This window comes from Pelophylax lessonae (assembly GCF_965119305.1).
Source record: "Pelophylax lessonae genome assembly, chromosome: 4".
Lineage (NCBI taxonomy): Eukaryota > Metazoa > Chordata > Amphibia > Anura > Ranidae > Pelophylax > Pelophylax lessonae.
Window position 1 is genome coordinate 307,280,466 of NC_138771.1, and position 15,354 is coordinate 307,295,819.

A 15,354-nucleotide genomic window follows, 5' to 3' on the forward strand; every position below is an offset into this window, starting at 1 on the left:
TCCGAAATAGGGCTGGGGCTTAAGTGGTTAATGGACAAAGTAGTTATGATATTTTCCCAACACATGTCAAAGTTGCAAAAAATGGATTTTTGTAAAATCTTACCGTAAAATCCTTTTCTCTTAGCTCATTGACAGATGTAGTCCTCGGTGATTCAGCACCTTCAGGTTATGCTGCCCTCCACAGGAGTAGGACTAGACAGGAAATAAAATGCTCTGGCCACACCCTTGGGGCAGTCCCCGAGGGTATATCCTCTCTCTCTCTGCCACAGCAAATCAGTTATGTCACAAAGCAGTGTTTAGAGAATTTAACCCAACCCAACTCCAAAACAGAGGGGCGGGTACTACGTCTGTCAATGAGCTAAGAGAAAAGGATTTTACGGTAAGATTTTACAAAAATCCATTTTTCTCTATCGCTCATTGACAGACATAGTCCTCGGTGATTCAGCACCTTCGGGACGTCCCAAAGCAGTACCACAAATGAGGGGTGGGAAAAATGGAAATTAAATCCAATCTAGAAGGCCCAAACGGTGCCAACTGGAAGTTTTACAATGCTCATCCTCAATGATGAGACTCAACAAAAAATTTTTCAACAGAAAAAAACCTCGAGGTAGACCTCCGGTCTCCTCAAATTACGGCCTGCAAAACCTTGCGGCCAAATGAGGCATCCGCCGATGCCATCACATCAATTTTATAAAGTATCGAGTGGAGTGCGCCCTAACAGGGAACGGAGGACTCCGACCCTTAATAGAATAAGCCTGTACCACCGTCTGTCTAATCCATTTGGCGATAGTCGCGGCAGATGCAGGCAACCCCTTTCTGGGGCCATCCGTGATCACAAAAAGTGAATCTGTCTTACGGAACGATTCCGTAGCCTTCAGGTATACCCTGATTGCCCGAGCCACATCCAAGGAATGCAACGCATGTTCCCGATGATGATTGGGCTGAGGATACAAGGAAGGTAGTACAATATCTTCATTCAGATGAAAATCTGAAACCACCTTAGGAAGAAAGGATGGCTTAGGATGAAGTACTACCTTATCCCTATGAATCACTAAGTATGGGGACTGGCATGATAAAGCAGCCAGTTCTGACACCCTGCGTGCAGAAGTGATAGCCACCAAGAAGGCCACCTTCTGGGATAATGTAAGCAAGGGAATCTCCCTGATGTTTTCAAAGGGAGGTTTCTGTAGAACCGACAAAACCAAATTAAGATCCCAGGGCGGTAAAGGCGCGCGGACTGGTGGAGCCAGGTGCCGCACCCCCTGGATGAAATTCCGCACCAAGGACTTGGTAGCTAAAGGTTTCTGAAAGAAGATTGCTAATGCTGAAACTTGACCCTTGATGGTGCTCAAGGCTAGTTTCTGCTCAACCCCTTTTTGCAAAAAAGCCAATATTCGAGTCACCGAATAGGTACGTAGAGGAAATCCTAAAGATTCGCACCACGCGATACAAGTCTTCCACGTGTGATAATAGACTCTGCTGGAAGTCGCTTTCCTTGCTTTAATAAGGGTAGGAATGACTGAAGCTGACAACCCTCTGTCCTTCAGTATTTGGGTCTCAATGGCCAGGCCATTAAAACCAGCGACTGTAAAGCACGATGGTAGATTGGTCCTTGAGACCGCAGATACTCCCTGAGACGAAGTTCCCACGGAACGTCCGCGACTAGCATGTCCAAGTCGGCCAGCCTAGAATTTCTAGGACCACTGGCGCTGACTGGATCTGAACCAGGCGTCCCTAGAGCTATCTGGCCCCGACCATCCGAGAAAGTCTGGTCGTTTTCTGTTCCCACACATTTATCAGACACCTGATTCCTATCAGGAACGGTGATCTTTCCTGGTTGAACCTCAGGGACCGAAGTCACCTGGCTAGAGGCTTCTTGGTCTGTCTGGTCAACCAGATCCGATTCCTGTGGGGAATTGAGACTAATCTTTGGAAAAGGTAAAGGAAAAGATCTGTTCAGGGAACGGTAACTACCGCTCCCTGTAGTACTTAAATGTTGGAAGGGAAGAATCGCACCGGTAGCAGTAGTCGATGCTCGATCTAATGTCCTGAATACCGGTGAAAACGTCCCCCCACCCTCAAACCGGGTGGGGGCGCACCTTCAGGCTGTGTAATCCTTTGCTTCGGGTTTGGCTGAGTCGGTCCTCTGTTTGTCCGATCAGTCCTTCTTGAACCCTCCTGGAGTCTTGCCTTTCCCGCTTGTTCCAGCCGGGCGTGCGAACCCTTTCTGGGCGGTAAAGAAAGGTCCTCGCTTGTTACGAGGTCCCTTAGCTTTAGCAGCCTGTGGCAAAGTGCTCTTGCCCCCAGTGGCGTCCTTAATGATCTCATCTAGGGTGGCCCCAAATAGGCGATTCCCCTGAAAGGGGAGATTCGTCAAGGTCTTTTTGGAACCTAGGTCTGTTGACCAGCATTTTAACCACAGCACACGTCTGAGGATTACCGCTGACATAGATGCATGCCCTAATAGGGGGGTAGCATCCAAGGCTGCGTCACAGACAAACTGTAGCCCTTGTATAATCTGTTCCATCAAATCAGATGTTCCCTGGGGGATATCTTTCCCCCTCAGGTCTTGGCGTACCAATCTCGCCCATTCCGTTAGTGTCTGGGAAACTAGACCAATAACAATTACTGGTCTAAATGCTGACCCTATCAGGGAGAAGATAGTGCGGGACTCCGCTTCCACCTTTCGATCCACCGGATCCTTAAAGGACGAAGTGTCCTCCACTGGGATAACCGTGGCTTTATTCAGCCTGGAAATAGGTGGATCCACCACTGGTGGTACCGTCCATTTCTTAATGAGGGATTCCTCAAACGGATAGCGTCTAGCAATACGCTTGGAAATAGTAAAGGTACGCTTAGAATGCTCCCATTCTTCTTTAATTTTATTACCAAAACACTTGGGTACAGGAAAAACCTTCACCGTTTTGATGGGCTTGTTAGTACCAAAGGGAATCTCAGTTTCAGTTGCCTCTGCCGGTAAAACCTCAAGTCTTAAGGTTTCCCGCACCGCCACAACTAGTGCGTCCACCAATGCTTCTTGAATTATGGCGGAAGAATGAACGTCCTCCTCACTGTCTGAGGGAACTTTACCTGAGACAACAGCCCTTGCAGAGGGACCTGCAGCTGCAGTGATCATCTCTGAATCTGAGTCAGAGGTGTCAGATGATATAGGGGTAGGCGGGGGTCGCTTTCTTGACCCCCGTCCCTGACAGGCCGTCTCCACCCGAGCCACCAAAGACTCCAAAACTGATGTAAATGCGTCTATACTCTGTGCACCGGCGGGTCCCGTGGTCCCCTCGAGGGAAACAGGTGGGGGTGCTTGTGTGGCAGGGTCCATGATAATTCCAGTTACTACCCGGAAAATTCAATCCAAAAATAAAACTTTTTTTTTTTTTTTTTTAGACCCCCAGCGCCACAAAGCCCCTCAGTGTTAGCTGCTCAGGGACCCCTATCGAGCGAGAGAGAGAGAGATAAACCCCCAGGCTCACCACTTGATGCTCAGAGTTTTCCACTGCACTTGTCTCAGCACTGTCTCGAATCGACAGAAAGTCTCTTGGCTGGCTGCCCGGGAAGAAAGGAGGCGGCTCCGCCCCTCCGTACGCCTTCCGGCGCCTCCCCTAGCTCCACGAGGTGTTTGGGTCACCTCAAACATGGCCGCCCCCATGCTGGAGACACGAGGCTACGCCAAAATGGCGGCCTCGTGCGATCTAGCAAACAATGGCGGCGGTAGTACCGAATAGCGGCGTGACTGCAGAGCATCACAACACCTTCTCTACATGGGGATTTAGCCTGGTCGGCTGTACCGGACCCTGGCGGACCGCATGGCCGTTGGAAGGCCTGCTATTGCTGGAGACCTGACTTGGAAAGCAGTCTACATGTCCGTGGCTTCTGACTGGTAGGATACTTATATTATCACAGTAAGATTCCCATACTGCCACTGATTACAATCTTTTAACATATTTACAATTAGATTGTCAGCTCCCAAACCAAGCCTCCTGGCTTTTTGCACATAAAAATCACACTCAAAGTAGGGGGATCTGTGCCATGTTATAGGATAGAGGGGAACTCATCCTTACCATACAGAGAGGGGCCCGCGTTCACCACAAGACCCGTCAGGGGAAAGGGGGAACATACTACTCACCATACCGGAACCAGGCGGGCACCAACTCCTGACAGTACCCCTCTCCACCGGGGCGGGAGGGCTGTCGACCAATACGGACGCCGTGACTCATGGTCCTTGGCGTTTTAGCGAGACGTTTAACTCGCAGGGTCAGTCCCTCCAGTGGGACTATGTCGCGGCCGACCCAGCGCGGAGCTATGGCCTGCACGCGCTCGTAGGCTGAACTGGGGTGACCACCGGATCTCAACATCCAGCCCGTCGCCCAGTTCAGCTTTCTTGCTTGAAGATCTCACAGGAACACTGGAGAAAAAAAGCTGTCTAAAAAAATCTTTTTAAGAAAAAAATCCTGCCAGGACCGAAGATCCCAGCAAGGTATCTAGGTCCTTACTCCTGACTAGACAGAAAAAAACTGATTTGCTGTGGCAGAGAGAGAGAGGATATACCCTCGGGGACTGCCCCTAGGGTGTGGCCAGAGCATTTTATTTCCTGTCTAGTCCTACTCCTGTGGAGGGCAGCATAACCCGAAGGTGCTGAATCACCGAGGACTACGTCTTTCAATGAGCGATAGAGAAATTGTGCTTAGGCATTAACATTTGTTTAACCCTTAGTTGCAAAGGGGTTAATCTATTGATAAAATACTTATATTTTCCCTATTTACAAGCTATTAGAAACGGATTAGTAATGTTAAGGCCCGTACACACGTACCGATCGTCGGCATACAAACGTCGGCGGACGAAAGATCTGCCGATTGTATGCGTGTTAGTATGGTGCCTCCGACAGATGTCTGCGCACAATCCGCGGACAAAAGTCTTTCTTGCAAACATGAAAATTTTTGTCTGCGGACACCAGAACGGACGATTGTTCGCCTGTCAGTACAGAATTCGGCCGACAGACCGCAGATTTGCAAGACTGGGCATGCTCAGAAAATAAAAAACACAGGGAAAGTTAACCATTACATGACATCACTTCTGCAGTCAGCTGAAGTCTGCAGACAAAATTCTTGTGCTGTCCTTGTGCTGTCTTTGCACTTTTCAACAGACACCGACATCCCGGGGAGAAAAGACGAACATTTGTATGACGACGATCTGTGTGTGTGTACGGGGCTTTACATAGACAAAAGTGTACTACTCACTGTAGAATTAAACACAGGTGGAAATGGTACCCCTCCTTCTGTTGTTCCTTGTGATAACTTTCCAGGGCCAGAGTGGAGAAGGTCTCTTAAACTGGAACCTTCTGATTTGGTGTTAGAGGCAGCTGGGCCTAATAAAAGGCTGTTGAAAAGTTTGGGGGAAGGAGAACTCTTCACACTGGAATTAGGAGATTCCAAACTCACAGAACACTCTTTAGGTGGTACTGTCTTTACAGAGCTGGGGTCTGAAAAACAATGACATTTCATTATTAGTTAAATCTGTTCTAACTGAGAGACAATAAATCTTCAAATTGATTTTGTGAATGAGAATGACCCTGGATCCTAAATTCTGCCTGCATGCAAGAGAAAATGCTCCCTCCGATCCTAACATCTATGCTGACTAACCGGTATAAGAAAGATGTATATACTTACCCATTTTCAGTTTACTCTGGTCACCTGAGCTGGCTCCCCCATGTCAGTCAGTGGCAGTGGCAGGGGAGAGGAGGGAGTGCCGACAATGGCTGGGCCATAGGAGATTATAGGTAATGCCAGTAATCTAAGCTTTATCAGTCGTCGATCGCTCTTTCCTCTCCACTGCAGCTTCCACTTAAGCGATCTAAAAAAAAAAAAACGAAGTATACGAGGTCTGTCTGGAAAAAGTCCAGCCATTGTTAATCTTTCGCAAAGGATTTGCACAACATCAATGTAACCTAGCAGCCAAGGTGAGAGAACTGGAATGCGCATGCATAAAAAATGACAATTTCACTGTACTAGTCCGTGGATGCACTAGACACGCCGAGTGAACATGTGTACTTTGTGTGCCCTACAAATTCAAAATGACCGAGCAGGTAGAGCCACGAATCCTCATCCAATTTTGCGTTAAATTTGAACATTCCTCCAAAGAAACTATCTGGATGATTTGGGATGATGCAATGAGTGCAGCACAAACAAAAAACAGAATACTTAAAAGATGCTCAAGAATCTGTTGAAAGTGATCCACGTTCTGGAAGGCAAGCAACAAACAGAACATCTGAGAATGTTGAACGTGTATGGGCTGCAATCAACAAAGATCAGTGACTGACAGTGTGAGATGATGCGGATGGCGATTCCAACAAATAATTTTGCACAGTGCTTTGAGCAGTGGAAGAGACAATGGGAGAACTGTGTGAGGTCCTAAAGTGTCTACTTTAAAAAGGGACTGAAGTGTTTCTCTTGTGTTTATTGTATCTTCTTCAATAAATGTCTTATTTTTCATATTACTGTACATGGCTGAATACTTTCTGGACAGACCTTGTACACATCTTTCTTACACAGGTTAGTCAGCATAGGTGTTAGGTGGGGAAAGGGAGCATTTTTAACACTAGTTAGGATTAGCCAGGGCCGTCTTTAATGTTGACTGGACCCTGGGCAAACATTTTCTACTGCACACCGCTCACCCATTGGTTGCTAGAGGTTACTGCACAGCCTTACTGCTCACTGATTGGTTGCGAGAGGTTGTTGCATATCATTACCGCTCACTAATTGGTTGCTGGAGGTTACAGCACATCATCCCTCACTGTCTGCACACCATGGACTAGCGAGGTGAGGGGACCCATCAATAGACAGAAAACTCCTAGAGATCCTAGGACTCCTGGTATCAGTGGAGGTGATTGGGGAACGGAGGGGGTGATCAGTAGTAGTGCTGGGGGGGTGGGATTAGTTAGGAGGCAGTACATTGTTGCAAACTGAATCAAGTAGAGCAAAGCTGGAAATCTTTGGCATGTGGTGGGGGATTCTACACTGAACACCAACGTAATGGGGAATTTGCACTGACCATCAAGTAACTGAGAATTTTCCACCACTCACCAATAAAAAGAGGGATTTCTACACTGACCCCAATGTAATAGGAGCATTTTACACCAACCACCAGTGTAGGGGGAAAATATACAATGACCTCCATGTAAGGGGAAATTTACACTGACCACCAGTATAAGGGCAACTCTGCACTCACTACAAAATGTAGAGGGAAATTTACACTGACCACCAATGTAATGAAGAATTCATACTAACAATCAAATGGGGATTTTATACAAACAACCAATAGAGGGGGATTTCTACACTAGCCACCAGTGTAAGGGGGAAATTTTGCAATGATCAATTTAGGGAGGGGGCTTTTATATAGACCACCAATGTAAGGGAAGATTTGACACTGATCATAAAAGCAAGTTAGGATTTTTTACCAACTACCAATATAAAGGAGTTTCTACACTGGCCAATAATGTAAAGGCGGTTTACACTGACCACTAATATAATAAGAGCATTCACAGTAACCAATGTGAGGAGGGATTTACACTGACCACCAATGTAAGGGGGACAGTCACACTGCCCACTAGTGTAGAATGAAAGTATTCTAAACCAAGCCCCAATGTAATGAGATTTACATTGACCACCGATGTAACAGACATTTGACTACATTCACATTTGTGTGTGTTAGGAAGCATCCAAAATAGTTTTCCTGACCCCACAGAAACGTGCACTTCTTTAGCAGATACACAGCAGTGGCATTAATTGTTAAGGAAACCCTCATGCATCTTCTGAAGTGAGCGCCACCATCTACCCCTTTCAACTGTACTAAGTGAAACTTTGTGTCACAGGGGGTGACTGGATTATAGTACTTTGATTGCTCACAATGTATTCCCCCCCCCCCCCCCCCAAGTCACTTTTCATGTGTGTCTGCCAATTATAGAATGTGTCCCAGTCATTGTTTTGTGTCTAAGATCTTCATGTTCCTATTTAATCTCCCTTCACTATGCTTGCTTCTATGCCTATGTGTGAGCCTGATCCAGTCCTTTTATCACTACAGAGTGCTGCACAAATATTCCAGCAAGAATCCCTAATATCAGGGCTGGATGACATCACTGTGATTGCCTAGTGGAAAGACTGTGGCTCTTCTAGATTACTGCATTTTACCAATTTTCCATGCAATTCTGTCACTATGGATATCCGCTTTTGCTACTATCACTTTCTTCTGATTTATCACTTTTCTGCTGCCGGGGCCCTAAAAAAATAATAAAAAAAACGAATGACACTGTTCACTGCCCTACTGACATGGGATGGGGGAGGAGGGGGGAGGAGTAGAACATGGGATGGGGGGAGGAGGAGGTGGACGAGAACATGGGATGGGGGAGGAGGAGGAGAACATGAGATGGGGGAGGAGGAGGAGAACATGAGATTGTGAGAGAAGGACATGAGATGGGACTGAAGGAGGAAGAGGAGGAGGACATGGGAAGGAGGAGGGGGAAATGGTATGGGACTCAGTGGGATGGTCAGTGAGAGGATTCGGTGGGATGGTCAGTGAGCAGGCCCTAGGGAATGTTGTTGGTCAGGCCTGGGGGGCCAGGCCTAAAGCTGTGTAAGGGGTCCCAAAATTTCTAATGGCTGCCCTGCTAACAAGGGTCAAATTGTAATGGCTAGACGGCTGGGTCAGAACACCAAAACTGCAACTCTCGTGGGATGTTGCTAGTCTGCAGTAGTCAGGACCCTAAAGGGGGTCCAAGGAAGGAAAACCAGCAAACTGGCGACAGGATCACAGGCCAGTGCTCACTGATGCACATGTGGTCTGATCCACTAGAAGAGCTACTGTATCTCAAACTGCAAAAAAAGTTAATGCTGGTTTCATTAGAAAGGTGTCAGAACACACTGTACAATGCAGTTTGATGTGTATGGGGCTATGTAGCTGCAAGCTGGTCAGGGTACCCATGCTGCTCCATGTCTATAGCCAAAAGCACCTACCATGGGCACATGAGCATCAGAACTGGACCAGAGTAGTGGAAGAGGTCTTGTCTGGGGAATTCAATAATAATGGTTTGAGGAACATGCGTGTTGACTTGGCCTCCAAATCCTCCAAATCTCAATCCAATGCAGCCTCTGTGGTATGTGCTGAAAAAACAAGCCTGATCCAAGCAGACTTCACATTGCAGCTTACAGGACCTAAAGGATCTGCTACTGACCGCTTGGTGCCAGATACCATGGCATACCTTCAGAAGTCTAGTGGAGCTGCTTGCTCTCGCTTAGACAAGTTATGGTAGGTGGGTGGTCATAATGTTATGGTTGATCAGTGTATATACTCTGTGTCAAATAGTTAAATGTGATGTCAAGCAAGAGCAAAAAGGAAATAGAGAAAATAAAAAATAAATCACCTTTTGTCTCCTCTTTTGCTTTCTGTGCTGCTAGGTCAGCCAGCCAGTGCAAGGCAGATGAAGGTGTAGTTTCTGGGCACTGCTGTTTGCTGGTTTTATTCTCTGTGCTGCCCTGATTAATATTTGGTTCAGTCTTCGATTCCTCCAAAACAATGTCAGCAGTTTCTGGTTTTAAATCCTCTTCCATTTTAATGCTGTCATTACACTCTATAGGAGTGGATGGAAGTGTGCCTTCACATGCTGAAGAAGGATTAAGACTTGGAAGCTAGTAGAAAGTGAATAAGCAGACAAGTCACAATTACTACTCTGCTAGCATGTTTGCTTAGTAAAAACAAAGAAAAGAAAAAGTAAAGGACATAAATCACAAAGCAAGTAAAAACATTATATATGGTTCTTACTGCTAATGAGCTAGACACCTCCGAATTTAATTAAGGGCTATGTGGCACCCATTCAAGGGTAACTCTGATTGACCATGCTGTTGGATCAGAATAGTACAGAGTGCTAAAATCGGTGTCATTACCTGACAAATATATTTCCATTCCTCCAAGCATCAACAATAGTTCATGCCATTTCTCCCCATGTGCCGTGGGTGCTGCATTTTGTACTAGCTACAACAAAGCAGTAAAAAGGAAGTGGGCTGCCTATCAGCACAACTTCTGCACATAACTAAAAGCAGTTTAACATTTCATTAATAGTATAAAGTCTAGACGTATGAAGTCTAGCTTGACACTACCTTTGTGGTTCTACAGGAGAATAATAATGAAAGTCCAATGCAGCATTTTCATACAAAAGGCTATATGTGATATTTATGGTTCTGTCAACTTTCTACTTCTTGAGATAACATTTGGAAATGTAAGAACAGGTATTTATTGCCTCATTTGGGAGATTTTTCCCTTACTCCCTGTCAATACAGTAAAGATAGGTATAGCCAAAAGGATTTAAAAAGTCTAAAAAGAGAAAAACAAAAATAAATCACTACTGTGGAGTATAAACGTATATAGATAAATCGAAATACCTGGGATATGCCATTAGTGACTGCCGGTCTTAAAACAGTTTTGTTGTGTCTGCTAATACATGGACAGTTTGCTTTAATACCCCATTTCCCCCTTGCAGCATGGACCAGATCCCCAATGCTGTAAAGAGCTGTAAGTAAAAGCAAAAACAAATCAAACATCACAGTAAGAATTTTTGAAGAATATGTAAACCCAACATTTCATATTCCTGATAGCTGCCTGCTAAGTACCATGTATTTGTATAAAAAGTATCCTGTTCTCTTTGTATTTCTTCCTTTGTGAATCCCTGGTGTTCTTGCCATTCCGTCTGCTGTCCTATTAAAAACTGATCACACTAGGCATGAGAGCACACAGCTAACACACACCCCGCTGCACAGCGTTTCACTGGGTTGCTGATTTTTTTTCTGCCAGCTCTTATGTAGCCAAGAACAGAGGGAATGTGATTACTTAAAAAAAGGGGACAAAATTTGATTTTCTACTTACCGTAAAATCCATTTCTCTGATGTTCATTGGCGTAAACAGCTCCTGATTTTCTTAACCATTGGGTTATACTGCCCCCTACAGGAGTAGGACACTAGGCAGAAAAAAATTCTTGACTACACCTATGGGCAGTCCCAGGGGGTATGGGCATATAGGAACCCAACCATAGGCACTCAGTTTTGTTACAAGCAGTGTTAGAAGAAAGCCAACTCCACAGAGGGGTGGGTGCTGTATCCGTCAATGAACATCAAAGAAATGGATTTTACGGTAAGTCAAAAATCCCATTTTCTCTTTCGTTCATTGACGTCCACAGCTCTTGAATCTTCTTAACCATAGGGACGTTCCAAAGCAGTATTAAACATGAGGGGTGGGAAAACAGCAGAAAAATTCCCAAGGCTAACCATAGCCAACCAGGTAACATGGAGCTCAACCATAAACAACTGGAGCTCACCTGAAAAAAAAAAACAATACACCCTCAAAGAGGACAAGGTCTAAACAGCAGCCTGCCAAACCTTGCAGCAAAAAGAAGCATCCGCAGATGCCAACACATCCACTTTATAAAACTTTGTGAAAGTGTGCATAGACGACCAGGTGGCTGCCTTGCAAACCTGCATCACTGATGCCTCAAGACGGAAGGCCTAGGAGGCACTAAGCGCCTGAGTAGAGTGCGCCTTAACAGGGAAAGAAGGAGCCTGATTTCTAATTGAATAGGCCTGAATCACTGTCTGCCTGATCTATCTGGAAATGGTCGCAGCAGAAGTGGCCAAGCCTTTCCGAGGTCCAGCCACAAGTATAAATAATAGTGCGTCTAACTTCCTAAAAGACTCCGTAGCTGCCAGGTACACTGATTGCCTGAACCACATTCAGGAAATGCAAGGCAATTTCCTTAGGATGTTTAGGTCTGGGGCATAGAGAAGGCAACACAAGGTCTTCATTTAAATGTAAATCAGAGATGACCTTTGGAAGGAACCACGGACAGGGACGGAGAACCGCCTTATCGCTGTGAACCACCAGGCAAGGTGAACGACAATACACCGCTGCCAGCTCTGACACCCTGCACGCAGAAGTAATAGCCACCAAAAAGGCCACCTTCTGGGACAGCATAAGCAGGGGAATCTCCCAAATATTTTTGAAGGGAGGTTTCTGGAGAACTACAACACCAAATTGAGGTCCCACAGCGGCAATGGAGATCGCACTGGAGTAGCCAAGTGTCTAACTCACTGGATAAAAAGGTACGTACCAAGGAATGTGTGGCCAATGGACGTTGAACGAAAACCACCCAAGGCCGAAACATGGCCCTTGATGGTACTCAAGGCCAGTCGCTGCTCAACCCCCACCCGTTGGAGGAAAGCCAAGATCCGAGCCACCGAAAAGGAGCGAGGGAGAACCCCAAGAGGCTCACACCACGCAATGTACGCCTTGCAAGTATGATGGTAGATCTTCTAGCCTTTAACAGCAAAGAAATCACCAGTTTTGTGGACGGAACCAGAGCAGACTTCTGAAGGGTCAGAATCCAACCGAACTCCCTCAGAGTTTTCAAAGTAATCTCTAAGTTGTCCATCAGAGCAGTCAGAGACTCCGCCAGCAGAAGATCGTCCAGGTACCCCAGTACCGCGATCCCCCGCTGACGCAACAATGCTAGCACCGGGGCCACTACTTATGAAGACTCGAGGAGCGGAGGCGAGACCAAAGGGCAAACTGATAATGCTCCTCATCCACGGCAAACCGCAGGAAGCGCTAGTGACCGGCACATATTGTAATGTAGGCATCCTTGATGTCGATAGAAGCAAGAAAATCCCCCTGATGTAGGGACGCCACTACCGTGCGAATAGACTCTATTCGTACTTCTGTACCCGCACAAACAGTTTAGTGCCTTAGGGTCCAGAATTGGACGTACCTTGCCTTCCTTCCTGGGAACTATAAAGAGGTTTGAGTAAAACCCCTGAAAACATTCTGAAGTCGAAACTGGGACAATCACTCCTTGAAGTAACAAGTCTTGCACTGCCCCAAAGAGACCCTGTAAGCGAACTGGGGACAAATGGGAAGGGAAGAACCTTTCTAGAGGAGAAGACCAAAAATCGATCTTGTAGCCGGACCAAATTACTTTGTAGACCCACTTGTCCTGTACCAGGGAGGTCCACGGATCAGAAAACCAGTGACGACACCCCCCAACCCAGATACAGATGAGGGCGCCCCTTCGTGCAGAGGAAGTCATGTCCGCAGGTCTGGAAGAGCCCGCTCATGGCTTCCAGTCCGGGTCCTCTTGGAACCTCCGGCTGAGGTCCTGAAGGGCTTAGATCTGAACAGGCGATCCCCTACAAAGGGGAGATCTGATAAGGCCAGCATTTCAGCCAGATAATACCAAGAAGAACCACTGCTGATACAGAAAATACTAGAAATCAAAAGGAGCCACATCCAAAGAGGCATCACAGATAAACTGTAGCCCCTGGACCAACTGATCTACCAGCTCCTCAAAGGCAGGAGGAAGCGGTTTCCCCTTCAGGCCCCAGTGTAAAAGTTTAGCCTACTCGGTCAGAGTTTACGACAACAGGTAAATAGTAAATACTGGCCTAAGTGCCAAACCAGCCATAGTGAGCAACATATGGCGGGCCAGATCCACCGCCCTCCTATCAGCCAGATCTTTGAAGCTCAGGGACTCCTCAAACGGAAAGGTAGCTTGACAAAGTTGTCAAAGTAAGCGCAAAAGGGGAACACCCTCGCCGCTTTGGAGGGCCTGTGGGTGATAAGACCGGTGCCTCCGAAGCAGCATCAGCCGTATCCTCCATTTTTAAAGTTTCACACACTGACACAACCAGCGCCTTTTCATGTGCGGCTAGAGGAGCAAAGGAATCATCCTCACTATCTGAGCACTCCGGGTGCCTGGACGCAGATCTAGTAGGGTGACGCGCATCCGCAGAGGCCAAAAGAGATTCAGGATCTGATGAGAAAGATGAGGCAGGGGAGGGAGTGGGGCGCTATATACTAAGCTCACCCGGAAAACATCAGGGGAGGGCTGCCGACTGCGATCCCGCAAAGGGGATGCCGACCAAGGGCCCACGAATGGACTACCTACTGGACCCCACAAAAAAAAAAAACAGGGGGGGGGGCGCCCTCCAAGCCCCTTTACAGGAGGCCCGCATAATGGGAAATAGCCCCCTTAAAAGAGGGCCGTCCACCGTGATGCGAACGTGCACGAAGGGTACCCTTATGGTCCTGCAGCGCTAAAAAGGGGCAGGTGCCCTACACAATAATGGTGGCATGGGTGCCAAAAAAAATAAACCGCCCCCACGGCACCATCCCTTCCAAGGAAGGCGCCAAGCTGGCCGCATGGCCTAATAGGCAGCGGCCTAAATTTTTGTGGAGGCTTAGCCAGGCAGATGCCCAAAGGAAGCGCGGGGGCTTTACCTAACCTCACTGGGATCACCCAAATTTTAGGGGGGAGGTGGGGGGGGAGGGGAACCCGGGGGTTCCACCATCCCACTGAGGGGCCCACATCCACCCCAAAACCCTCCAGGGTTAGGGGGGGGGGGCAGCTACTAACCATAAACAGGGTTGGGCACCGCTCCTGACAGACCACTGCTCCATCGGAATGGGGGGCTATCGGCCAGGAGGAACGCTGCGACTCAATCCTAGGCCAGGTCGTATGCGTCCTCCCAAGACGTTTAACTCGCAGGCCAGCCCCCTGTCCAGTGGGGCTATGTCGCAGACGACCAGAAATGGGGGACCCTCTGGATCTAGATTATTCAGACCGTCGCCCGGTCCGGCAGTTGATAGTAGATTCTCATGGGAACAAAATAACAAAGATAGGAGAAAATTCCATTTCAAAAGGAAAACATTGCCAGAACTGAAGATCCCAGCAAGGAACTAGGTCTTACTCCTGACTAGGCAGAAAAAAAAAAATGAAGTGCCTATAGCGGAGAGTGGGTGTATACCCCCTGGGACTGCCCATAGGCGTGGTCAAGCGTTTTCCTGCCTAGTGTCCTACTCCTGTATGGGACAGCATAACCCAATGGTTAAGAATAATCAGGAGCCGTGTCCATCAATGAACGAAAGAGAAAAGTGTCTTTATCGTGTTTTTTTTAATATCTATACACAAATGTTTTGCCTTACATTTTGGTTTTAAACTTAATGGGTTGTTTTACAAGGTGAGGGTTTACATACACTCTAACCATAAAAGTGCACGCAAAGTAATTTCCATTTTCCATCTACCCAATGCAGCTGCTGAAACAAACTTAAGATGCTGTATTTTGTACCATTCTAGGGCAAGGAAAGCCCTTGGTCCTGCGACTTGGGACTGCAAAGTCTCATGACAAGTCGTACTCCATGATATCCAATGAGTACCGGTCAAATCTGTGCAACTTCAAGTTACGACGACTTCAAAGTAGTCCCAGCACTACTCTGGTCCGACTTTAATGCGTTTTTAGGTCCATAGAC

At 47.0% G+C, this 15,354-nt stretch overlaps 1 protein-coding gene across 1 annotated transcript in view; it reads right to left on the reverse strand.

Annotated features, from left to right (window-relative positions):
• KDM3B (lysine demethylase 3B) overlaps positions 1–15,354 on the reverse strand; it is an 89,048-nt gene that overhangs the window by 16,128 nt on the left and 57,566 nt on the right. The window contains exons 13-15 of the mRNA XM_082254092.1: positions 10,443–10,570; positions 9,428–9,692; positions 5,253–5,494 (exon numbers count right to left, since the gene is read on the reverse strand). Coding sequence (XP_082110218.1) covers positions 5,253–5,494; positions 9,428–9,692; positions 10,443–10,570 — 635 coding nt within the window. The remainder of the gene's footprint in view (positions 1–5,252; positions 5,495–9,427; positions 9,693–10,442; positions 10,571–15,354) is intronic.